The 24185-nt window shown below is 49.3% G+C and overlaps 9 protein-coding genes across 9 annotated transcripts; 3 read left to right on the top strand and 6 right to left on the bottom strand.

Moving 5' to 3' along the window:
- Positions 1-25: 25 nt before the first annotated feature.
- Positions 26-1577, bottom strand: N7508_000749 (cytochrome P450; the record flags this gene model as incomplete). The annotated part of the gene is made up of 2 exons (XM_058458834.1): positions 26-1294; positions 1317-1577. 2 exons carry the CDS (start codon positions 1575-1577, stop codon positions 26-28), a joined length of 1530 nt encoding a protein of 509 aa, XP_058325056.1.
- Positions 1578-2961: 1384 nt separating this feature from the next.
- N7508_000748 (LITAF-like zinc ribbon domain-containing protein) lies at positions 2962-3719 on the top strand (the record flags this gene model as incomplete). The annotated part of the gene is made up of 3 exons (XM_058458833.1): positions 2962-3143; positions 3190-3408; positions 3464-3719. 3 exons carry the CDS (start codon positions 2962-2964, stop codon positions 3717-3719), a joined length of 657 nt encoding a protein of 218 aa, XP_058325055.1.
- Positions 3720-5002: 1283 nt separating this feature from the next.
- Positions 5003-7435, top strand: N7508_000747 (phosphoketolase family protein; the record flags this gene model as incomplete). Its single annotated transcript, XM_058458832.1, has 1 exon — positions 5003-7435. One exon carries the CDS (start codon positions 5003-5005, stop codon positions 7433-7435), a length of 2433 nt encoding a protein of 810 aa, XP_058325054.1.
- A 2248-nt stretch (positions 7436-9683) lies between these two features.
- Positions 9684-11691, bottom strand: N7508_000746 (putative RSC complex subunit Sfh1; the record flags this gene model as incomplete). Its single annotated transcript, XM_058458831.1, has 4 exons — positions 9684-9788; positions 9844-9928; positions 9983-11239; positions 11345-11691. The coding sequence occupies 4 exons, from the start codon at positions 11689-11691 to the stop codon at positions 9684-9686; spliced, it is 1794 nt and encodes a 597-aa protein (XP_058325053.1).
- A 715-nt stretch (positions 11692-12406) lies between these two features.
- N7508_000745 (putative general stress response protein Whi2) lies at positions 12407-14142 on the bottom strand (the record flags this gene model as incomplete). The annotated part of the gene is made up of 6 exons (XM_058458830.1): positions 12407-12427; positions 12485-12749; positions 12802-13151; positions 13208-13349; positions 13405-13441; positions 13500-14142. Coding segments are annotated over 6 exons (1458 nt in total), but the record flags the coding sequence as incomplete, so codon positions are not given.
- Positions 14143-14622: 480 nt separating this feature from the next.
- N7508_000744 (dipeptidyl-peptidase III) lies at positions 14623-17005 on the bottom strand (the record flags this gene model as incomplete). The annotated part of the gene is made up of 3 exons (XM_058458829.1): positions 14623-15738; positions 15788-16667; positions 16752-17005. The coding sequence occupies 3 exons, from the start codon at positions 17003-17005 to the stop codon at positions 14623-14625; spliced, it is 2250 nt and encodes a 749-aa protein (XP_058325051.1).
- Positions 17006-17194: 189 nt separating this feature from the next.
- N7508_000743 (putative protein kinase Scy1) lies at positions 17195-19929 on the bottom strand (the record flags this gene model as incomplete). The annotated part of the gene is made up of 2 exons (XM_058458828.1): positions 17195-18447; positions 18498-19929. 2 exons carry the CDS (start codon positions 19927-19929, stop codon positions 17195-17197), a joined length of 2685 nt encoding a protein of 894 aa, XP_058325050.1.
- Positions 19930-20548: 619 nt separating this feature from the next.
- On the top strand, positions 20549-21957 carry N7508_000742 (branched-chain amino acid aminotransferase, cytosolic; the record flags this gene model as incomplete). The annotated part of the gene is made up of 4 exons (XM_058458827.1): positions 20549-20783; positions 20841-21138; positions 21189-21887; positions 21945-21957. The coding sequence occupies 4 exons, from the start codon at positions 20549-20551 to the stop codon at positions 21955-21957; spliced, it is 1245 nt and encodes a 414-aa protein (XP_058325049.1).
- A 439-nt stretch (positions 21958-22396) lies between these two features.
- On the bottom strand, positions 22397-23969 carry N7508_000741 (uncharacterized protein; the record flags this gene model as incomplete). The annotated part of the gene is made up of 5 exons (XM_058458826.1): positions 22397-22768; positions 22830-22936; positions 22995-23160; positions 23209-23360; positions 23606-23969. The coding sequence occupies 5 exons, from the start codon at positions 23967-23969 to the stop codon at positions 22397-22399; spliced, it is 1161 nt and encodes a 386-aa protein (XP_058325048.1).
- Between the last annotated feature and the right edge of the window lie 216 nt (positions 23970-24185).

The following is a 24185-nucleotide window of genomic DNA, read 5'->3' as shown; positions in this document are numbered from 1 at the left end:
CCTTTCATATCTTTGTACATCGCATTCATGCAACCGCCCTCGGTTGAACTTGACAAGTGACATTTGTCGATCGATTGAACCACCCCTTGTGCACTTCCCACCGATCGACTAACAGCTCAAAGTTGAACTCTCGCAGAATGGTAGGGAGTAATTTATACATCTCAGTCTCGCTGACAATCCGACCAATGCACATCCGCGGTCCATGACCGAACTGTAGCATGGATTTCTCCATATGCCGAACAGTATCGTCATCTTGAAGCCATCGCTCAGGGATCCATTCATGGGCATCTTCGCCAAAGGCCCGCTTATCCACCTGCACAGCAGCTGCAGTCATAAGGACTTCCACACCACCAGGGACAAAGGTGCCACATAGCTGCACGCCTCCTGAAGGTACCTCTCGTGGGAACCCAGCTCCTGTCGACGGATGGATTCTCATACTTTCCATCACGACAGCATGGAGATATGGGAGCTTCCGCGCGGCACTGAAACGCACCGGATCTTCTAAACGTCCTTGTTGAAATGCGGTATCGATTTCTTGTCGTAGTTTTGCCAATTTGGTGGGATTTTTGTGCAGGTGGTAAAAGATGGCCGTCAAAGCTGTAGCAGTCGTATCACTGCCCGCCCAGATCACGGACCAGACCTCAACCACAACATCTGAAAAGTTCCACTTGATCTTATCACCCTTCTCGCGCACCATTTCCAGAAGACCAGACAGCATATCGGTTTTGGGGTAATGGCCTCCTTCTTGCATAACTGTCCATCGTTGGCTGGCGGCGTTTTTTGCCTGCTTAACAGTATCTAGCATACCCAGGATACCATCTCGGGTATTTTGGAATGCTAATTGAGAGATCATATATAGAGATTGGAAGCCCCATGGCATATAAGTGATGGAAGCGCCAACATCGGGCATAACACTCATGAGATAGCACCAGCGGTTATAGTCCTTGTCATCACGGATCATGCCAAAACCCCCCTCACGGCCGTGAAAAATCTCGCCCATCACATCAAAGGTGTAACGCTCCAGCCAGACACTCATGTCCATGGATTCGCCAGATTCGGAAAGATTCTTCATTTGCTGACGGAACAAGTCAATCAGCCTGTCGATGCAAGGCTCGTATTTTAGGACGTTGCTCTGCGAATACATGGCACCGACCAACCGCCGTCTTTCAGCAGCCTTTGTCTCATCCCGCTCGGAAAAGCTGTCTGTGCGAGCGTTCGGAATGTGCATATTGAATCCGTCGTATAGGCCCCCCCTTCCGCCAAGCGGGACCATTTTTAGTCCCGAATACGGTCTCTATAGCGGCAGGGTTTCCTACAGCAAGGTATTTTGGACCTATACGCACAAAGTCGCCATATTTTTCATGGAGCCCATGGTGGATATCGTTTGCTTTCCCAAGACGATACGTTTTGAACAACCATAGTGAAGTAATTGAAGCCCAAAAAGGACCTGGGAAATGGCGTAGCGGGTGGAAATATCGGTTATATACGACAACTGACAGAACATATACCAGATATGCCGGTATCAAGATCTGGACGCCCAGCCAGAGCCCTTCGGTGGTTAGACGCAGCGATATCATTTGGAGAGGCTTGAAGTGCCAACACACGTGCAAGAAGATATATTCAAGCGACAAGACGGAAATGCGTGATCATAAATAACTCGCATATCACACCTATCACATAAAGGGGAAGTTTCGGTTGCCTCTGGGCATGTCGATCGGTGGGGCTGAGCCAGTTGCCCTTTTGACGCGTTGCAAAAATGAGATAATTGCTTGATGACTATTGGATGTTGATTGTATCTGGGCTTTCGATCCCATCCACTTGTATCCTCCGTGGTTGCTATAGGAGAATGGGCAAATTTATAGTGGGCTCTACTTCAGTACAGTAAGTGGTAGCTCAAGCTTCATTGCAATCACTCAGATATCATCGGACACTGTATTTCCACAGCTACTAAACTGGCGGCGTGTAAAGACCTCGCACGTAACCTTTATCCTTGTGCGCCCTCCTAAATTTGGTATCTAATGGTCAACTGTGTCAAAGGATGAGTGAGCATTTAGAGATCTCAGCCACAGTGGAGAGACGATTACATGTGAAGGCACGCCCCACTGCAGAACATATGGACGTGCACCGATATATTTACTGTGATCCCAATTAGACATGTACTCCGTAAATATTGTTCATTCAATATACGACCAGGGGGATATATGCCTCAACTAGTACTGCGGCCCTCGGAGCGAGGCTGCGCCCGCGTATTTTGATTTCAGGCGGCCTGCATGCCCCTGAGTCTAAGATTAGCTATTGCATGCAGATTGAAAGGCTGGTCTACGCCATCCAAATATCCAAATCATGTAAGCCTAAGCAATTCACATCGCCTAGAAGTTTAAGAAACTTCAGATAAAAAATACGCTATTTTGATAGCGTATTTCATATGCGAGCGGTGCACCCAAGCGAGCGGCGCACCCCAAACGCCATATTAAAAGGGGTAAATTACAACTTAATAGCTCAACAACGGTGGTCTGTAGGGACTTTGCCCCATAGCATCATGCTTTTTAGACGATATTCAGGCTCTTGGGGGCGTTTGAAGGAATTTTATAACATAGTGAACAAGATATCTGGCAGAAAGTAACGTAATTTTCGATACCATGATAATACAGCCGCTCGCATGTGAAATACGTTAGTGCATCGCCTCGAGGGCTGAGTCACAATGCAATTCAACGCCCCACATGGAAGTATGAACTTGTACGTCGATTCATACTAACGTGCTAGCTACATGCAAATGCCAGAATCTCTACTTTTGATTCGTTCTTTTCTTTCTGTCGCGTGTTTTGTCGTGTCACCTGCCGCACTGAGCCTCATCCTTTCTTCATAGGGCTTAGACCCCAGTCTTGCATTTAAAAGCCTTGCCTCTGCCGCCATTTTTGCTTCAGTAACAGTTCACTCGCATTGAAAGTGAACACATTCATTATGTCCGATCACAAAGAACCCTCAGTGGCTGTTCCAGTTGCTAGCCAGGCTGCGACTGACCCAGCTCCTACTGTTTCAGCAGAGCCAACAGCAACAGAAGCAACCACACCACCAACCACGTCAACACCAGCAGCCCATACGGTCACACCTATTCCTGACACTAGTCCTCCCCAGTATGAAGAGTATGTAACTTTATCCAATACAAACATTCAATGCTAACGTACCTAGACACCCCAGAGATGTGATCGCACCAGAACCAGCAGTCATATCTGACACCACAGACAACAACACACTGGGTCCTGTACCAGAGAAGGTGGCACCCGCTGCAGTCACCCCAAATGTAATTCCCCTCAACCGGCTAAACGACAAGCCAGGCTTCGTGAACTGTCCATTCTGCTTTCACTGTGCTCTGACTAAAGTCGAAAAAACGAGCACCAGTTCCACCTCGTAAGTTTCAGTTTTATGATCTACTTGTCCTATTTTCAATGCTAACAAGTTACAGTATGGCTGCCGTCTGCTGTTGTCTCTTCGGTGGCATTATCTGCGCCTTCTTGCCCTATTGCTTCGAGATGTGTCATGATAGCCACCACTTCTGCGGAAACTGCAACAACAAAGTAGCCTTCCTTTCAGATGAAGGCAAACTGGAAGTCTACTCGCCAGCTAACCCTGCTCCGAGACAAGGACAGAGTCGGGCTCCTGTCAACACTGCCCCCAGCCCCATTCAACCTCCACAGGCACAGCCCGTTATGAAGAATTAAGGAATACAAGGCATGCACGCCACGGTATCCTTGGTTCTTTTTTCTTTCTTTCTTTGTTTGCCCCAGCGGCTAATCGGCACTGATGTATTTCGTTGCCTATGTTAAGTCATGTTAATACCTGATACGAGACCGGAAATACCCTTGATTTCTCGTTGTAAATATGTCCGAGCTGAGTTGTGTTATTCCTAATATATTACCTAGTCAACGAATATGCATCTTTTGCCCCGACACAGAAGAAAACTTCATTCCCAACTGAGCTCAAATTCTGGAATTTAAAAAACGGCCCCAGTGGATAACAATACGTCTAGTCCCAAGCTAAGCCAAGCTTGGGGGCCGCCCCGTGCCCCCAATGAAAAGTTTGCCAGTGTGCCCGAACTAGTGATGTCTAGTACGCCTTGGGTTACATGTGCAAGGAGCCCGTGAGAGTTCCTTCTCAATACGAACGGCCAAACATACAATGTGAGTTAGATGCCTTGGCAGACTTGGCATCGGGCTCGATCTGACGTTGGCGATGTGCACCACCTCAAAGGGCCATGAACTGAACAGAATTAGGCCTATATAGTTACCGATTATGAATACTCCGTATGTGCGGCTATTTAGTGCCAGGAGATACCTCGAACCGGGGCTTGATTAGATCTTGTGTTTCGGAGCATGCGATAGAGCCCTGACTCGGGACTTAGCTCTACAGCCTGCTGGTAGCTTTGACTCACGCTTGATACTATTTAAGACTGATCGAAATAGTACGCTATTATCGGTGATTAATTGGTGAAAGCTTCGTCTGCTCATGGTGGATGTCTTGCTAACGATTCAAGCATTAGTCGGGTCTGTCTCATATGGTGACGTTGCTATGCATGTTAATACTCAGCAAGCGCTACCTCTGAGTGTTCCAGAAACCTTTGAATGAACACAACTAATTATAGTGGTCTATAATGACGAACAGGAATAACCAGTGAAGTATACACGTGAAGTGGTGTTTGTGGCCTCAGGAATGAATGACACCTCAGGCCGCAAATTCGATGATGCATGCATTGCCTGACATAAACGCCGAATGGTACGTTTGCTCCTCCACGTCATTGACTTGTCAGACAATCAAGATGTTATCCTTGTTGTTAAAAAGCCGGGATATCTCAGGCTTATCCACTTCTTCCACACTGCATCTTTCTGCAGTTTCAGTGTAAATCAGCCTACATCGACATTCGCCGGATTCCCGGAACAACATCACACGAGGTTTCCAACGCCCTTGCATATTGTGAAACCATCTCTATTCAGTGGGATTACACAACATGGCATCAAATGCGGGCGAGAAGAGCATCTCCGCTTATGGAGAGGCTCGCTCGACGGTGGAGGGAAAACCTCTTGATGCCGAGGAGGTTCGGAAGATGAATGCTTACTTCCGGGCGAGCATGTACCTTTGCTTGGGTATGCTTTACCTTCGTGAGAACCCTCTCCTCACCGAGCCTCTCAAATTGGAGCATCTGAAAGCTCGGCTCTTGGGTCATTGGGGATCTGATGCTGGTCAATCATTTACTTGGATTCACATGAACCGACTCATCAAGAAGTACGACCTTGATGTGCTCTTTGTTTCCGGTCCTGGACATGGAGCCCCTGGAATCATCTCTCAGTCTTATCTTGAGGGTGTCTACTCAGAGGTCTACCCTGACAAGGCCGAGGACGCTAAGGGCATGCAGAAGTTTTTCAAGCAATTCTCGTTCCCCGGTGGTATTGGAAGCCATGCAACCCCTGAGACACCCGGTAGTATCCATGAGGGTGGTGAGCTGGGATACTCGCTATCGCATGCTTTCGGCTCTGTCTTCGACAACCCAAACCTGATTACTTTGACCATGGTTGGCGATGGCGAGTCAGAAACCGGTCCACTCGCCACTAGCTGGCATAGCACCAAGTTCCTGAACCCAATTGTCGACGGTGCTGTCCTTCCTGTCCTCCATCTCAATGGATACAAGATCAACAACCCTACTGTCCTTGCACGAATCAGCCATGACGAGCTGACGGCCTTGCTCGTTGGCTACGGATGGAAGCCCTACTTTGTTGAGGGCAGTGACTTTGACACCATGCACCAAGCCATGGCAACCACTCTCGAGCAGTGTGTGTTGGAGATCAGGAAGTATCAGAAGCAAGCCCGAGAGACGAAGACTCCCTTCAGACCTCGCTGGCCAATGATCGTTCTCCGCACACCCAAGGGATGGTCCGCTCCACGAGAGGTCGATGGCCACTTACTTGAGGGTTTCTGGCGCGCGCATCAGATTCCCATCACCGATGTGCGCACCAACCCTCCTCATTTGAAGTTACTGGAGACCTGGATGAAGGGGTACAAGCCAGAGGAGCTTTTCGACAACAATGGTACCTTGATTCCAGAGCTCAAGGAGCTCGCCCCAACTGGTAACTCCCGTATCAGTGCCAACCCTGTTGGCAACGGAGGCCTCTTGCGCAAGCCTCTCAACATGCCTGACTTCCGGAAGTACGGATTCACGGACATTGTCCCAGGCTCTACCCTCAAAGGAGGCATGGCAAACATGGCCATCTTCCTCCGTGACCTGGTCGCTCAGAATATGAATAACTTCCGACTGTTCGGTCCTGACGAGACTGAGTCGAACAAGCTTGCAGAGGTGTACAAGGCTGGCAAGAAAGTCTGGATGGGCGATTACTTTGAAGAAGATAAGGATGGCGGTAACCTGGCGCCTGATGGTCGTGTGATGGAAATTCTCAGCGAGCATACATGCGAAGGGTGGTTGGAAGGTTACGTTCTTTCTGGTCGGCACGGTCTCCTGAACAGCTACGAGCCGTTCATCCACGTCATCGACTCGATGATCAACCAGCACTGCAAATGGATCGAGAAATGCCTTGAGGTTGAATGGCGTGCCAAGGTCGCTTCACTCAACATCCTTATCACTGCCACCGTCTGGAGACAGGATCACAATGGATTCACTCACCAAGATCCTGGCTTCCTCGACGTGGTCGCCAACAAGAGTCCGGAAGTAGTCCGCATCTACCTTCCCCCCGATGGCAACACCCTGCTTTCCGTGATGGACCACTGCCTCCGCAGCGTAAACTATGTAAACGTCATCGTCGCCGACAAGCAAGAGCACATCCAATTCCTAAACATGGAAGAAGCAGTCGCACACTGCACCAAGGGTCTTGGAATCTGGGACTGGGCCAGCAACGACCAAGGTAGCGAGCCAGACGTCGTAATGGCATCCTGCGGCGACGTCTCAACCCACGAAGCGCTCGCCGCAACAGCCCTCCTCCGCGAGTACCTCCCCGACCTGAAAGTCCGCTTCGTCAACGTCGTCGACCTCTTCAGACTGATTTCATCTATGCACCATCCGCACGGCATGACAGACAAGAAGTGGAAAGCAATCTTCACCACGGACAAGCCAATCATATTCAACTTCCACTCTTACCCCTGGCTCATCCACCGACTCACATACAAGCGTCCCGGCCAGCACAACCTGCATGTACGCGGATACCGCGAGAAAGGCAACATTGACACGCCCTTCGAGCTGGCTATGCGCAACAACACCGATCGGTACAGTCTTGCTATTGACGCCATTGATTTGGTTCAGTCGCTTGGTAACACTGCTGCTGGTGTGAGGGAGAAGCTGATTAATGAGCAGCTGGCTGGTAAGGCTGAGGCGTTCAATAATGGTCTTGACCCTGAGCATATTCGCAACTGGTCTTGGCCTTGGCCTAACAAATAGATGGATGCCACTCTAGGGTGAATGTTATTTTTCATAGGCAGATCTCGATAGTAATTTATGTTCACTTTATCTGTTACTTCTTGCAATCCTCATTCTGATTTGGTATCGAATATTATACTTCATATGTCGTCTGATGCATGCCACTTTTGTTTTGGCCTTGAAGCTACTCTGTGGCCTCTCCCAGCGAAAACAATACTGCCCCATCTCCATCGCAGTCTGTCAAACCCTCGGTCCCGTTGTCCAAATTGTCTGTTCATCCGCAGTCTTGTCTAGGTCGCAAGGTACATCATAGTCGGGTGCGATTGGTAATTCCGGCCAAGTGAGTCGATGAGACGCATTGAATTCTCGTTCTCTGTCTTCCTCTGGTGTCCGTTTAGTTGCTTGTTTATACAAGAAATTGCGAAATTTCGAAACCTTGGAGTCCAGCTCCCAATTACAGGTCTGCTCGGACATATTCAGCACCATACCCATATTTCGATCCCAAGATGGAATATTTGCAAAAATGTGCATCTTTTGTGATAAAATCGTATGGTGTACAACATCAGTCACATCACGACCATCTACCAAGTGCTTTTGTCTACATGCGGCCCAATCAAAGTCGACAAGAAGAATATTGTTTGTCTTGGGATCGATAAGCAGATTTCGAGGTGCAATATCTTGATGCACAATTCCAAGCTCGAGGTTAAGGAAATCCATGAGTTGCGTGGGCTGTTGTAACTATTCAAATTGGAAAGGGATATTCCCAGTATTGATTGTCCCGCCTGAAATATACTTTGTTGTGAATCCAATCACCCGCGCTTCCACGTCTTCGTACGATGCCAGATCAAGACCTGGACCAAGCCAACCAAGCTCCTGAAGCTGAGACTACTTGATTATACGGCAATTTGCTAGTGAATCACACTTTGAGAAGGGGAGATATGCAATAAGCATAGTATTATCCTCTTCAGGATAAGTCGAAACGCTCATGAGTAGCCCATCGTCGTCGACTGTGATGGAGCGAACTTCCGGGAACAATGAATCAGCAAAACTTTGCCAGAAATGATCTTTCTATATTTCCATCAGGCCGCAACAGTTTCGCAGTCCTTTAATCTTGACCACGCGCAGTCGATCCCAATCCCAGGCGTTGCATTTTGCTTCGGTCATGGGGTCTTCGTTTGTGCCGAAGTAGCATTGGCTTTCGGGGAAGAATAGCACACAATATACTTCAAAATATTGATCGGTGTGGGTTTGCAGTTGTCGGGTGAGCGACTAGTGTTGTGGACTGAAGGCGAAGGATGATTTATGTTATATATTTCATGATCACGTGAAGAACAAAGCAGCAAAAATAATTAGTACGGTTGAGAGGTTCATAAGAGAATATTAGTGCTAATCTATGTGTCAACAAGTTGGCATGCGCAAAGGCTTTCCTCTTGTGCTGCTGTCAGATGAACTCGATGTGTCTTAGTCGTACTTGAGGGGTATTATTGCTCGCGGAAAAAAACAAAATCGGAAGATCACGCATCTTGATACGTATAAGGCATGGTGAGAAAAATACTATCGAAATGAAGAAGATACGCAATATCGTGGGGTAAAGCGGTTCTGTAGGTGTGGATATAGGGTGGATTGCTTCATGAAGTGTGCCTATATTCGACCAGTTTCTAGTGTGCTATGGCGCAAACAGTATACTTCTGTTGGAGCATAGTGGTTATCTACGCTGCCGTGTAGGCCAATACAGTAATAAAAGGAAGAAACGAAACCAGTCAAGAGTCATAGTCATACATGAGTTAGAAAACCAAAGAGCCATCACCACGCCAGCCCAATTTTCCTTTAGAAGCACCAAGAGAAAGATAAACCAAGAATAGATATGCCGCCCAAGTTATTCACTGCAACAAGCAGGGGGTAGAAAGAAAAAAGTCAAATAGAATGCCAGAAGAAAAAGACGTCCAGTCAACTGCTTGACTCTTATATCTGCTACTCGTTTTATAACTCTTTGCCTTCTATGTCTATGCGCGTAGAAGGAAAATGCGATTTTCATGCCCGAGACAAGAAGAGATAGATTGGAAGTGAGAAAACGGTGTCCTGACAGCAGGTGTCCGCAACGTGACATATGGCCAAACGCCTTGCACGATGCAGAAAAATGTGATGGAAGCGGGAATAGCGGATTAAAAGACGTGAGAACCACGAGAAAGTAGATGGCGTAAAGTAGGTCATGGATGTTCAGTGAGATAGTACATATCGAGTAATGAAGCGAGGACAGATGGTAGGCGGATCAGCCAAATCGACCGACGGGGATATCGTGGCGATGGAGATCCTTGGACCACTCTGGGGCGATCTTGTCGCGCTCGTACAGCAGACCACAGTTGTGGCAGAGTGTCTGAAAAGGGAAACGTTAGACGGATCTCACTATATAAGGAAAGGTGACAACTTACCCGAGGACCGTCTGGACCGTCTCGTACAGCCCATACTGCGGTACCCCACACCATACAGTTGTTGCATCGCCAGCTCTGTCGCTCCCTGTATACCACTGTTAGAAAATACATTCAATGCACATGCGCCGAAACAACGTACCAGTCAGAAAGGGTTCCACCGCCGCCACCATAACCAGCTCCTGATCCGGTATCCGGAGTTCCGCGACCACCAGGTGTGCCACTTCTGCCAGAGGGACTCAGACTACGGAATCGGCGCTTCCGCTTATTGCGCTCACCACGACCAAGAGGCGTCTCGCCGCTGTCGGCTTCGAAGTAATTACCGTTCGGTCTCGATGCATCAGGCGTGATACCTGTAGTTGAGGAGAACCTGGCAGTTTCTCGGCGGAGACGTCTGATCTGGCGTTCACGATCTCCCTCTCGTCGTTCAATCTCTTCCTTAGACAGAGTTTCGACCTTGGGGTCCCATTCGTCACAGAGAGTCTCGGGCTCGTATCTCCAGCCTGCCTCGACGCCATTGGCGGCCAGGTTATCGATCTCATTTCCGTACGTGTTCAGTCCAGCAGCAAGAGTGCCACCTTCGCATACTTCTTTCTTGAACTTCAAGACGGCTTCGTAGATGCCATGCGCAATTGCGCTAACCCATTCACCACCTAGACTGAGATCGGCGCAAGTGATGCGCGCGAATTCTTCAGCCATACCAGGTGGATGTAGTAGAGACCACTCGAACTTGTCCGTGTACAACTTATTTTGCAGGTTGATGTTGAGATTTATCAAGCACCGGTAAGCATCATCTGGGTTCAGAAGGCTGTCATTCACGAATGCAACCTTGGTAACGGTCACGGTAGTTCCATTTGCTGGAGCTGGGGCTGAGGTATCGGGTGTTGCGGGATTGGGAGTTGCAAGGTTCGGTGTCGCCATATTGGGGGTTGCAACATTGGGTGTCCCAGCATTAAGAGCCGCGGGTGTCATAGAGGTGTCTCGAGATGGTTCGGTCTGAGGCGGGGGGTTTGGCAATAAGCCTGGGTCTGAGCTCTGGAAAAGAGGGTGAAGTGCGACACCTGCGTATTCCTCAAGTTGCTGTCGAATCTGATTGCTGATAGTCATAGTCGTGGCTTGAGGATTGGGAAGATCGAGATCGCGAACGAACCCAATTGCGAACTCCTCAGGTGTAGAGAGAGACTCGTGAAGGTTCCAAAGGAAAGTATCTTTGATTCTGAATGGGGGTAATGGGTCGGGTCTGCGATACGCAGGAAGAGTCGGGTTGATGCTAGGATCCACGATCGTGCGCGGGAAGGGGAAAGGCTCGAGGGGTTGATGTGCGGGGACTTCCACGTCGATTCGAATAGGAACGAGAGTGAGAGGAAGCTGTGCTTGGATCTGAAGTTGATCGGCACATCTAGAATCACCGCGCTGTATGTTAGCCAGATGAACAGAACACAGAACAGCGAGACAGAGGCCATGACGTTAATGGCCAGATGTATCTTGTCAATGGGGAACATACGCTGGTCGCAGCATCCGCTTTATCATCCATTCACGGAAAAGGCCCTGTACTTCCACGGGCTCATGGACTTCTTTGCCTAACTTCTCTGAGTATGGAATCAACTTGTCGGCAGTTGAGTCTTCGCGCCGAAGGCTTCTGAGACCTGTTGGTCGCCGTGGGCCATCGCTTTCATCAAAGTCTTCATCATCAAATCCATCCTCGGCGTAATTGATAGCGGTAGTGCCACGCTTCGTGGTGCGCGGCGTCGGGCCGGTCTGCGACGGAGGGTTGACGGGTGTGAGCAACGCGTTCCCATATTGGCGCACGCGCGGGGGGTAGGAGGTAATATAGCCTCTGAGAGGGGACATGTTGGCGATTTAATTGCACGGGAACATGCCCCTTCGAGGGGTTAGTCGAGAAGAGGAGAGCTTGCGATGCTCAGTGTCGGTATTGGAAGGGCTGATCACCAAAGGCAGAATTGAGATTGGTCCAAGCACGAAGAGTGGTGACAACGGCAACTTGGAGATTGTCAACTGAGGATGCGTAAGTCGAGCAACCTTAAATTCCACACCCGGACTTTAAAGACAGTATCGACTGGGAAGACTCGCCCTGAGGTCAGTCTGCGCAAAGTCGCGTTTTGCCCATTTCGACGCTAGTCCGCTTCCAGTGTGTCACGTGCCTGGTACCTCTTAGGCGTGAGTTCTGTATACGATAAGTAGCTTCACATTCTTGGTCTTTGTTTACCTGCTACACGAGAATTGTGGCTGCCAAACAGATTGGACCTTAGATTCAAGCCAGATTTGCTAGTTTTTGATCCTGCACCATATATTCAAAGGTTCACAGCCAAAATAACTACTGTATCCAAAAGTGTCTCGCCAATTTGAGTAGGAAAATCAATATACTGAAAGGAATGAAAACACCAAACTGCTAAGTACGCCAGCCCTGCTGTCGGTGAGATAGGCTTGATCAGCGGAGTTGCAAAAAACGTGTAAATGCAACCCTGACGAAGAAAAGACGAAACAAATTTCGAGGCGCAAGGCCGGGGAATGATAGTCGCAGTACAAATGCAAAGAAAAGAAATATTCAGCGGAGACCAATAACGCTCTGTGAACGTGTTAGCTATTAGATTGGCCAAATGAAATGAACGGGTTGAACTCTTACCATTTCCAAAGTCCATACACGTCGGATCCAGACCTTGACTTGTCCTTCGACGCCCTCCACATCATCGAGCTCAATACCTTCCCACCAGCATCGTCGAGCAGGTTTCCTCCAGAATAAGAGAAGCTTTTGAGCCATACCAACTGCATTGTTGTTGGATAAGTCTCCGCGGATGTCGGTGCGGAGCTTGGCAAGGGCGAGACTGCAGATGACTGCTTTGTTGGGCTCCGGAGCACGGTGGCCCCATTGATCCTCGCGGTCGAATCCTCTATATCAAATGTTAACCCTTGATCTTGCTGACTAAAGACCGAGGCACTCACCCAGCTGTCAACATCTCAATCAGATGCTGCTCAGTTGAACCAATCTCCTCGCTTTTCCTGAGACCTGAGAAAATTCCGTCCTGTCTCAACAGCGATCGGCCAGCAGCTCGCTTCACTTCGAGCATTTCTTCGTGTCCGATTTCAGGGCGAGGAGGGATGACATAGAAATCGAGATCCTCGCGCAGCACAATGATACCAGCGCGATCCTGGAGCATGTCACGGGCTGAGCCTTGCATGGCATCGGGCATCTCCATCTCCGGCGAAGTAGAACCAGATGGCAATGATGAGGGAATAGTTTGAGCGACTGTGCGGAAAAAGTCCAACATGTACTGAAGCGAAGCTGGGTCGTACTGTATAATAGTTGTCAGAATTCTGGCATTTGTTCCCAATATGGAGGTTCACATACATCGACGGCATAGACATCACTGTCATGAAAACCGTTGGTGGTGGCATGTCCGTCAGGAAGTAAGCCATTGGGGAACAAAGACAACAGGACAAATTCCGGTAGAGTTAACAACTCGTCCCGCGAAAGCGTAAACCGGGTGCCACTATATACGAGTTAGAAGGAATCAATCGATAGACTGAGTTGAAACAAGTCCTTACCGAAGGTCAAGCGTGATATGCTCATCACCGCCAATATCTGGATTACGAATTAGCACCAGATAGCCAGCTCCAACAACGTTTTATCAACCACATACCTCCCAGAGTATTGATTGGTGGACCTCCCGTTTGTTGCACCTGGGTAATGATGCTTGAAGCACCTCCTGCTGCAGCCATAACGTAGGTGAATGACTCAAGCGGACTGTAACCTTCTTCGTAGGGTGGAGGCGGTTCACCGTCGTCGGAACTCTTTCCGGGTCCCTCGTTTTTGGGTTCGGAGAAAGAGGCTTTCGTATCAGCAACAACCGCCGACGAAGGAGCCGGTTCGAGCGACGCCTCGACTGGTGGCGGAGGTGCTACGGCTGGGTGATAGGCGGGACCAGGCTCAGTGACTTTATTCGCGCGATTGGGGTCGGGCGAAGTAGCGAAGAAAAGAGATGAAAAGGGCGGTGGGTTTGGGGACGAGGAGCTTGAGGCAGACGCAGCTGGGGAGTGCGGTGGGGGTGCGATGTGGTAGTCGTCGTGCTCCTCTGGGGAGTTCGCTGGCGGGTGCGGGCACGCCGTGTTTGATGAATGGGACGGCGGCGTTTCTCGCGACACCGTGCTAAGTTTTGCCTGAAGTGACTCAGGCGTCACAGTTTGAATAACCCAAAATGAGTCTTGGGGTTCTCTCGCGATCTGGTCTGAGGTGAACACGCCCAAGACGAGGTTCAGGAGTTGCGATGTCTGCCGTTTCTCGCACTAGCGCACAGAGACCTACACAATCTCTATACCAAAACAATCGAGATAATTATATCGCTTGGTGGTCTTGGTTTAGGAATGTCAAAGGAGGTGAGAGCGCTTAGAGGTTGGGGAAGCGTAGATCAACTCGGCGGTAAGTCCGAGCGCCTCACTAGCCGTCACAACCTTGGCGGTCTAATCTACACACATTGGTGAATATGGTTGTTGAAAAGCAAGGGAATTGTTGACACTATAGCTATAAATCAATGTAGCTAGCAACTTACGACGAATCATGTAAGTTGTAATTGTATAGAGTGCGCCATACACGGCACATATATATATTCCCCTATCCACGCTATCTACAGTCATCGCATAGCAAATGTTTATTTATGTCTTCTTAGCACGGCTGTTGTTTTTGGTATGATAGCCAAAAATACTCTCCATGTGGGAGACAAGTATGCACTGGCTTAATTTTTACTTAAATGCTTAAAATGCCCTGACTCAGACCTTGCGCTCAGCAAAGCTCTGGATCAGACCCTCAAGAGTGGGCTCATACTCCTTGAGGGTAACTTGATCACCCTCAAGGATAGTGTTGGCCTGCACAAAGATCTTGCGAGGAACCTTGTTCTGAAGAACAATATCCCGCACCTTGGTTCCCCACCAGCCATCAACAGAGGTGATATCATCATACAATCCCTTACCCGCGGCAATATCTGCGGTGCTCTTGTAGACATGCAGCTTTTGGAGGTACTTCTCGACAGCTGGACGTCCATGAGTCAGGATTTTAGACCGATCGAGACGGATCTCCAAGTCGGAAAGATCCTCCTTGCTGTAAGAGAGCTTGACGAAGTCATCGCCGGCCTCGAGGAAGGTGCGCAGGATACTGTAACGAGCTTGCATGTGAGCCTGTCCCCATTTCTGAGTCTTGGGATCCCAGAACTCGAGAGCAACAAGACCGGCACGGGCCATGGATAGGTATGCAGCGAAGAGGACGTCACCGGCTTCACCGTATAAGTCCTCCTTGCCATCGCCGAATCCAAAGATCTTCAGGATGCCAAAGTCGCAACCCAGAGCCATGGCAACACACTCAGCACGGCATTCTTCATATGAGGAGGCAATAGAGCCAAAGACGGAGCTCCATGTTTGCCCAGGCTTGTACCAGGTTGACACAGGCTTATTGGTAACTGGACTGATGGGAGGGTTCTTGATATCAAAGTTGTACTCCCCAGGCGCTGTCTCTTGCAGGAGCTTACCAGTACCGTGGCCTAGCAGTTCGTGAATGCCTACTTGCACTTCAAATGCTGGATCGCGGCATCTGCGATAGAGATCCTGATCGGCCTCATTAATGAAAGGAATGGCCTCGTTAGGAGCCTTGGCGCTCAGGACATTACCCAGGGATACGTTCTTGAAGCCAAGGTTCTGGCGGATATCGTCGTAATTAGGAAGGTTAATACCAGCTGGGAGACCAGAGCAGGCAAAGCTCAAGACCTCCAGCGATGTGAAGTCAGGGCTGAGGAAAGTGTCCTTCTCGAAATCAGTGCCCCAGGGAAGCTTAGGGATCATGCTTTCAGCACTGTCTACGAGAGTACCAAAGGCACGTGTGCGCTCCAAATTAACCTGCGAATAGTTAGTAAGATCAGTGAACAATAGCGGATCCGATTCATACCAAAGCGACGAAACCCTCCCATTCTCCTCGCACACCGTGAGGGTCTCTGTAGGTCTCAACAAATCCAAGGTTGGTCTCCAGAGCAGGCTTCTGGTCTTTAACCCAGACACGCTGGCTCTCCTTGAAAGCCTCAATGGAACCAGCACCGAAGGACAGGGCATAGGAGTTCAACATCCGCTTCTGGTTATCATTTGCAGCGTTCAAACCAGCCTGCTTGATGCTGTGGGCAATCTTCGCCATCTCTTCCTTGTGGTCACCAAAGACGAGGCGCAAGTTCTTGCCCTTAAGGTCACCCTCAAGGTCAAACGTTTCCACCTCACCAAGGTCACGGTCCTTAACAGGAGGAGAGGATACACCAGAAGCAATCAAAAGCTCAAAGTCACCAGATGGTGTCTTGCGGATTCTGGTGTTCTCCAACGCCAGACCCTTCTTCTCCATCAAATCACCGATTGCCGTGATTTCATCCTTGGAGATTGTGGGGGAATCGGGGTAGTATGTAGTCATGTGGCCGCCTTCGGTATATCCAAGGTGCATCATAGACTGTTCGCTGGTCTCATAGATACCTCCTCCAGTGCTGTTTGCCTTCCGGAAAGCCGCCTTGGTCTCCGCAGTGGACGATGCCAAAGCCTCGAGGGCGGATGCGGGGATACGAGGAATAAACTTGGAGTCACCAAATCCTTTGTAGTTTCCGCAGTTGCCCAGGAATTGTCCTGCATATTCGAGAAAGAAGCGGAGGTCTTCGGTGCTGACTTGTGTTTTTTGGGCGAGGCTGTTCCAGTCGCCATTGGAAGCGTGGTAGAGGGAGAGAATGAGGTCGTAGATGGGTTCGGATTCGGGAGATACTTGACGCAGAGTGACACGAGTGCCCTCGAACGCAGCCCTGTTCACATTGGAGATCATGCATTAGCTCATGATAACTCTGACTGGTTGTGGTGCAGGGAAGTAAGTGCCTGGGATACTGTACCTGCTCATGAAGTGTGCATATTTCCTAAGGTTTTGGTCTTTGAGAGTGTCAAAGTGAGACTTCACCTCCAGTCTGACGACTGTAGGCGGCGAATCAGCCAAGTAATGTTGCTTAATGCTGTCATCCATGGCGCGGGAATGAGAATGTGAAGAGAATGTTGCGAATCGGGGAGGTGAAAAACGACGGAGGGGTAGCGGTGACACGAAGCGCCGGGATAAGGGCACAATGCCACGCATCAAGTGCATGAGGGGCATGAAGTGGTAGCTATGACATAGCAGAGTCACCAATCAGGTACGTGTTTCTCTCGCGCCGACGGGGGTCCGATCTACAGAGCTTGGCAGACCCACAGTGGAATTCATGCTTGAAAGCGGTTTTACATGTAAGTTAATTAGTTCCCATGTTTTTGAATTTGACTATGTACTATGCAACATTGGACAGATCTCCTATATCAAACTCTCATATTTGTCCAAACCTTGCTTTTGAGTTCCCTGAGCCGGAGGTGTACTCTGGAACGACGTTGATCGCATCGTTGTGTTCAATGGAGGAGATCTCATGGCATTATTGGCTCCCATGTTCCCTGCAGGAGGAGGGGGTATCGAGAATGCAGAGTAGTTGGGCGCCTGCTGAGCCATTGGCCTGGACATGGAGCTGGAGGGTGCCATGGTCGACATAGAAGCTAACGATGGACCTCCGCCAATCTGGGGTTGAGGACTAGCAGGTGATCCCCAGATGGAAGATGAAGGTTGCATTGCAGAGAAAGCTTGAGGAACTGGAGAGGTCTGTCGTGCAGGCTCAAGAATTGGGAAAGTGCTCAATTTCTGGTCCGGGGTGATGGAACGGAAACCGAGGTTGGATTGTTGACTCAAAGAACCCGCTTGGGTTGGTTTCACAGGGTTGGTTGAGGACCATGCGAATGAAGATGGTGCGCTGGGAGCAGCTGGCTTGGCTGGCTCAGGCTCCATACTGCCCCACATATCCATCTCACCATTTGTCGGCGAGGCTTTCTTTCCAAGAACGAGGCGTTCGAAGTTGTTCCGAGCTCCATCTGTCTCTGGCGAAGTAAGGTCGGTGGCAGATTGCGAGAATTGGTCGACGCCGTTCTTGAACCCACTAGATTCAGCACCGGAGGAAAGCTCTTGTAGCTTTTTGGATTGTTCTTGCTCAACCCGAGCGGAAAGGGATTTGATCAAGGCCATAAAATCGTTGAACTGAGAGAGAGTCAACAGCGGCCCAAGACTGAAGCTCCACAGAACCGGAAGTACTTCCAGAGCTAAGAAGTCAGTGTCTGCGACAGTTCCAACCTGGCGGAAGACCTTGAGTGCAGCCATCATCACCGATGGTTCCTTAGTTTTGATCGCCTTTAGAGACGGAACAAGCTTTTCTTGAATAGTGTACTTGTCCAGTATAGAAGACTTGGCTGTTTTCGACTTGGTCGTCTGGACTCCAGACAGATCATCGTCAAGCCCATTGGAATCATCCGGAGAGGCACCGCACAGCACACTAAAAGCTTCCAAGCTGCGAACCTTGATGGCAAGACTGCTGGTTTTGCTGAAAGTGCTAGCAATGGGAGGGAACACCTCATTCTTGACCGTACTAAAGTCGAGAACCGGGAGCACCACGGGGAGGCATTTGATCGCAGCATCCACTAGGGAGTGCGTAGGCGAATCCAGACCAAGGCGAATTAGAGGTAGAATATCTAGAGAAAAGTCAGGGATGAAAGTGAGTATAAAGATTCGGAGAGCTTACCATCCTTGAATTCCATGCCGGAACAATTGTCGGCAATGAGCTTCATATTCTCAAGCACAACCATAAGACCGGCATCCTTTTTGGAGTCTCGTTCGGTCTTGCCTGAATCAGTCCCGAAAACCTCCTTCAAACGAGGGATGATCTTTTCGGGGAATACACGGCGTCCATTTGGAACTCGTCGCAGAATACCAAACACATTCTGCAGGATCAGAGCAAGCAGTTCGCGATCTTTTAGTTCGTCCATCAATGCACCCAACAACTTTCTTTCTAGCACAGAGACAGGGAATTCAGGAAGTACTCGCTGCAAACCACGCAAGAATTGAGACTTTTCATTAGGATTTTTAGCCGGCAAAGATTCCAGGAACCGAATCGTGGAAACCAACACATTATCGAAGTACTGAGATTGCTGGAATTCTCGAGCATTCATACGCTGAGCAGGTCTCCTCGTAATGAGCCTTGGTAGAACATGAGATAGCACATCGGTGGGAATGGGCTTTGAGCAGAGAAAGTTATTGCCCTGTGAGGGGGTAGAAGATGGAGAGCTAAGCAGCTTCTTATATGTAGTCAAGTTCGCGTTCGTTTGTAGAGGCGAGATATGCGGCGAGTTGTACAGAGCGATAATGATCAGCCCCAAAGAGAAGAGATCGGCTGCTGATGAAACATTCGAGTCCAGAGCAAAGTCAGGCGATGTGTAGTCAATGTTCAATTGCACAGAAGCTGGAAGCCTGGGGTCTTGGTATAGAACCTCGGATACAGCTAATGGGGGCAATGATGACTTAGTTTCCGAAGAGTCCGGAGGCCCTGCAAATCCCAAACCAGAGATCTTCCAATCTGATTTGGAATTTATATAGATAGCCTCGGGGTTCAGGTTTCCATGCACCAAGCCCGCGGACTCATGAAGGAATTCGAGGCCTTTGGCCACTTGCAATAGACCCTTTTGAATTTCGAGCTCATCAATCTCCACATCTCTTCTTCTCCGGGTTCCATCAGCCTCCTCGACCATGTAGCGGGTTCCTCGGGAACCGCCTCGCGATGTGTTCTCCTGGTCATCTTTCTCCAGGAGCAGCCCAGAGAGTGATGCGGTGAGATGTTCCGTCGCAAACATGAGGCCACCGTTTCTTGTATCTTCCACCGGCTCCAGCACTTGGAGAACAGACGGGTGTCGTAGACGCGCGAGATTACTCGCTTCGCGTTTGAGTCGTTCGATCACATCTTCCTGGAGCTTCTTGGAAGATCCGGAACTTCTCCCAAACCCACCGGAGCGCGACTCGAGTGACTTGCGATCAAATATGAACACAGACGCAGGAGTTCCTGTGGACTTTTTCTTTGCGTCGTGGATTTTCCAGGGGCCGGAGTAAACAGTGGGGTTGGGCGAGATCTGGTAATTGGCGGAGATGTTGGAGCTGAACGACTTCAGGGCGGAGGAGAACATTGTGGATCTGGAGGCGCAAATTGATCTGCTATGGCGCAGACTAAGTGAAGGTAGAGGTTCGTTTCAGTGTCGTCACAGAGAGTCAGCAAAAGACATGACTTCGTATCAACACGGGGGCATTGAATGGGGGCGATTGGTAAGACACGTGGATCCGCTATTGCCCAACCACCAACGAATATGAGTAGCAATTTGAAGCTTTATAGCTCTGCCTGGCCACCAAGATGATCACAATGACTTGTTATCGTCTGGCGTATCGCGACCGCCGTCACGTGTACATCGTGCCTGAGGCGCGAGGTACCGACACAAGCCGAAGTCGGCGGGTCGATCTAATTTGGAGCTTCTGATTGGTCAATTTTGCAGCTGAACAGCTGAGTCATTGCTGTTTTGCGGGGCGGTGAGCCAAAATTACCCGCTTGGGGCCGAGTCGGAGTTGTCGCTGAGCTCCGCAGAGAGATTCATTTCTAGTGCGGAGTCATCTTGGTCCAGATATAAAGACCATTGACCTGTGCGCATTCCAACGGTACGTCGATATCCCCTCTTAGTGACTCGATTGTCATCTCCAATCTCCACTCAGTTCCTGGCGGGCCCTTGAATTGTCCCTGACGACGTTGCCACAGTCATGAAGCCGTTCCAATTAGCTCGCCGACAGGTGCTAACCGGGCTTGCTATGCCCCGCGCCGTCTCCTCGCAGACCATTAACACCAGCCGGACATGGCAGCGTGCTTTCAGCGCCTCTGCGGCCGCTGCCTCGACCCTTCCCGGCCTCGACGCTTCCAAGTTGACCGTCACAAAGACCACCACTCCCAAGGAGCTGATGGATTCCAAGGACCTTGTCTTTGGCAAGAACTTTACGGGTGGGGCGATTTTCTAGTAGCAATTGATCTATTCAAGCTGACTGAAGTCTTCTATAGATCACATGCTCTCTGTGGAGTGGACAGCTACCGATGGATGGCACACACCTCGCATTATTCCCTACCAGAACCTTAGCTTGGACCCCTCAACCTGTGTGTTCCACTATGCATTTGAATGTTTCGAAGGAATGAAGGCATACAAGGACGATAACGGTGGCATCCGTCTGTTCCGCCCTAACAAGAACATGGAGCGTTTGAACAAGTCTTCTGCGCGTATTGCCCTTCCTACCGTGGACGGCGATGCGTTGACTAAAATTATCGGAGAGCTCGTGAAGTTGGATAGCCGATTCATCCCTGCGTGAGTGCATCTTCTTCTGCTCAGATACTTGTTTTTGCTAACCGCCACAGCGAGCGTGGTTACTCCTTATACCTCCGTCCTACCATGATTGGTACCCAGAAGACCCTGGGTGTTGGTCCCCCAGGATCCGCTCTTCTCTTCGTTATTGCCAGTCCCGTGGGTCCTTACTACCCCACTGGCTTCAAGGCCATCTCGCTGGAGGCCACTGACTACGCCGTCCGTGCCTGGCCTGGTGGTGTTGGTGACAAGAAGCTCGGTGCCAACTATGCTCCTTGCATTCTGCCCCAGCTCGAGGCCGCATCCCGTGGTTTCCAGCAGAATCTGTGGCTCTTTGGTGAGGAGGAATACGTGACCGAGGTCGGCACTATGAACCTCTTCATTGCCTTGAAGAACAAGGAGACAGGACAGAAGGAGCTTATCACTGCTCCTCTTGATGGTACCATCCTGGAGGGTGTCACTCGTGACTCCGTCTTGACTCTTGCCCGCGAGAGACTCGGCCCCAAGGGCTGGAACATCTCCGAGCGCAAGATTAAGATGTCCGAGGTTGCCGAGGCTTCCGAGGAAGGTCGCATGATCGAAGTGTTCGGTGCTGGCACTGCTGCTATTGTCAGCCCTGTCCGCAACATCAGCTACAGAGGTAAAATGGTTGAGTGTGGTTTGAAGGAGGACCAGGAGGCTGGTGAGATTGCTCTCCAGATGAAGAACTGGATCGAGGGTATCCAGTATGGTGATGAGCAGAACCCCTGGAGGTAAGATGATAACAAAACAATCTGTGCAAGCAGGATGATTTACTAACTGTTTGATAGCGTCGTGATCTAAGATACATATGTTGGATAAAGGGCTTCTTTACCCGATTTTGGTTATTACCGCAGAAGCTTGCAAAAGTCCGCGGCCCAAATTTCATTTTTCATTTTTCGGTTCATTTTGCTTGAAGGCTTTCTAGATTGCCATGCTATTAGGCAGTAGGCATTTTCACATATTCATCTGGAGCCTGGGTTTTTATAGAGATCTTCCGTTACTGTTACATTATCTTATCGATTATCTTTTCAAGTCACCAACGTTGTAGAGGTACTATGACCATCATACTTTTGTGAAAGTACCTTTCCCAGTCTAAGGGTCGATATTCGTTCTAGAATTGACAAAAATGATGATCAGGTTTCTAACATGGAATGGGTTGTCTTGACTCGCACAAGAATCCACGCTCAAGCCTCGGTGAAATCTCTTGTAAACATGGAATGTGATATCAGTAATTGACCGTTCAATCCCTGCGTTCAACATGATCCGATGCCAATTCTTTCTTCAATCCGTCGGTAACATGATCGGCTAAAATCTCACTTGCGATGAGATCACGGCCCGCTTTTTGTCTAGCCTTTGCTTCGTTGACAGCCATTCGTGCCCTGGGAACAACACTCCACTGGAGACTTTTTTGAAGGAATGTTTGCTTTGAAACAATTTCCTGGTCGCGATCCTCGTCTGGGAGGAATAGTAGGTCGACTGATTCCAAATTGAGGTATGAAGTCTCTGGGTAGAAACACCAAACGATAATTGCAGTGACGAGATTAAAGACCGCAAAGATGATGTATGTTTTATAACCGATAATTTCTAGAGCAGGCGGTGTAATTTCGACAACCTGCGAAAGGTCAGAACCATATCATGCATCACAGCGAAATAAAGTCAGAGTGTGGACTTACAAGGAAGTTTCCAAGGAAGTCTGCTGCAGCGGCAAGTGCAGCTCCCTTTGAGTGGATCTTCAGAGGGAGAATTTCTGCTGGGTAGACCCATACTGTAGCCATCCAGCCTGTGATTGTTGCCAATTAGCATGAAAGACAGTTGGAGATTGAAGAATATAGGCTTACCCCAAGTAAAGCAAGCTTCAAAGGCAGAAATGAAAAAGACGGCAGCAATAGCAGACTGTTGATTATCAATAGCTACAGCCACAGCCTCACAGACCAATACAACACACATCCCAAGTGACATGGTAATGTACAGCCGGCGACGACCAACAGCGTCGATCATATACCACTGCGAAGATCAAAAATGTCCATCAAAGAATTGAACAAGGCAGCATACCGTCAAAAATGAAGCTATGATATACCACACCTGAAGGAAACAGCTGACAAAAAGTGCGCGCTCCTGTGCCATGCCTAGAGAGCTTTTGAGCAGAGTGGGAGCGTAGTACGTCACAATGTTGATTCCTATATTATCAGCGAAATTCCAGAAAGCTAGTTAAGAACATTCAGTCTCACCAGAAGTTTGCTGCATAAATTGGATTCCAACTGCCAGAAGCAAGCATAACCTGAACAACATTGTTGAGAGCTGGCATGATAAATGCCATCCACGTTGACTCGGTAGGCAAATTTCGCTTTGGTATACAGGAGCGACGGAAGTAAGAAATCCGATGCCTAGAACAAAGCCCGAAAATATTAGGGCATGCACAGAAATATCCAATCGATAGAATTTGACATACCTAAGCCAGTCACGATCCTACCAACGATCATCTGAATCCTCTCCACACAACAACCCATCAACATAGCACCGATGACAATAAAACCAGCCCCGATGAGTAGTCCTCCCTTTCGCCCAAGCCTTTCAATTGTCAATGCAGCACCAATGGCTCCAAATACTGCGCCAATATCATAAAGAGCTGTGATAGTACCCGTCATAACAGTACTCGGGTGTCCCATGGCCTCGAGCCAATACTCGGAGATTACAACCCCAGACATGACACCTTGGTCGTATCCAAAGAGCAAAAATGACGAGGCACATACTGATGTAATGGCTGCCACTAGCGGAGCTCCTTTGAGAGCACCCAACCCCGTCTTGTCGGCCATAACAAGCACTTAGTAATGACATCTCGTTGGAAAGCAACAGAATGAGAGTAAAAGCAAGCGAAGTAAAGACAATGCGGGCACATTTCTAAACCACAAACATACACGATATACCGATCATTTATACGCATACGAAGCATTTCAACCGGGTCGTGTGTTGAAGTATGAGGCATTTGCCATCGACATGCGTGGGGGTGGATCCAGGGAATGTGGGGGATG

The sequence above is a fragment of the Penicillium antarcticum genome (assembly GCF_028974205.1).
Source record: "Penicillium antarcticum strain IBT 31339 chromosome Unknown utg000001l_segment0_segment0, whole genome shotgun sequence".
In the NCBI taxonomy this organism is placed as follows: domain Eukaryota; kingdom Fungi; phylum Ascomycota; class Eurotiomycetes; order Eurotiales; family Aspergillaceae; genus Penicillium; species Penicillium antarcticum.
Note: the sequence above shows the minus strand (reverse complement) of the source record. Positions and strands in the feature narration are given on the sequence as shown.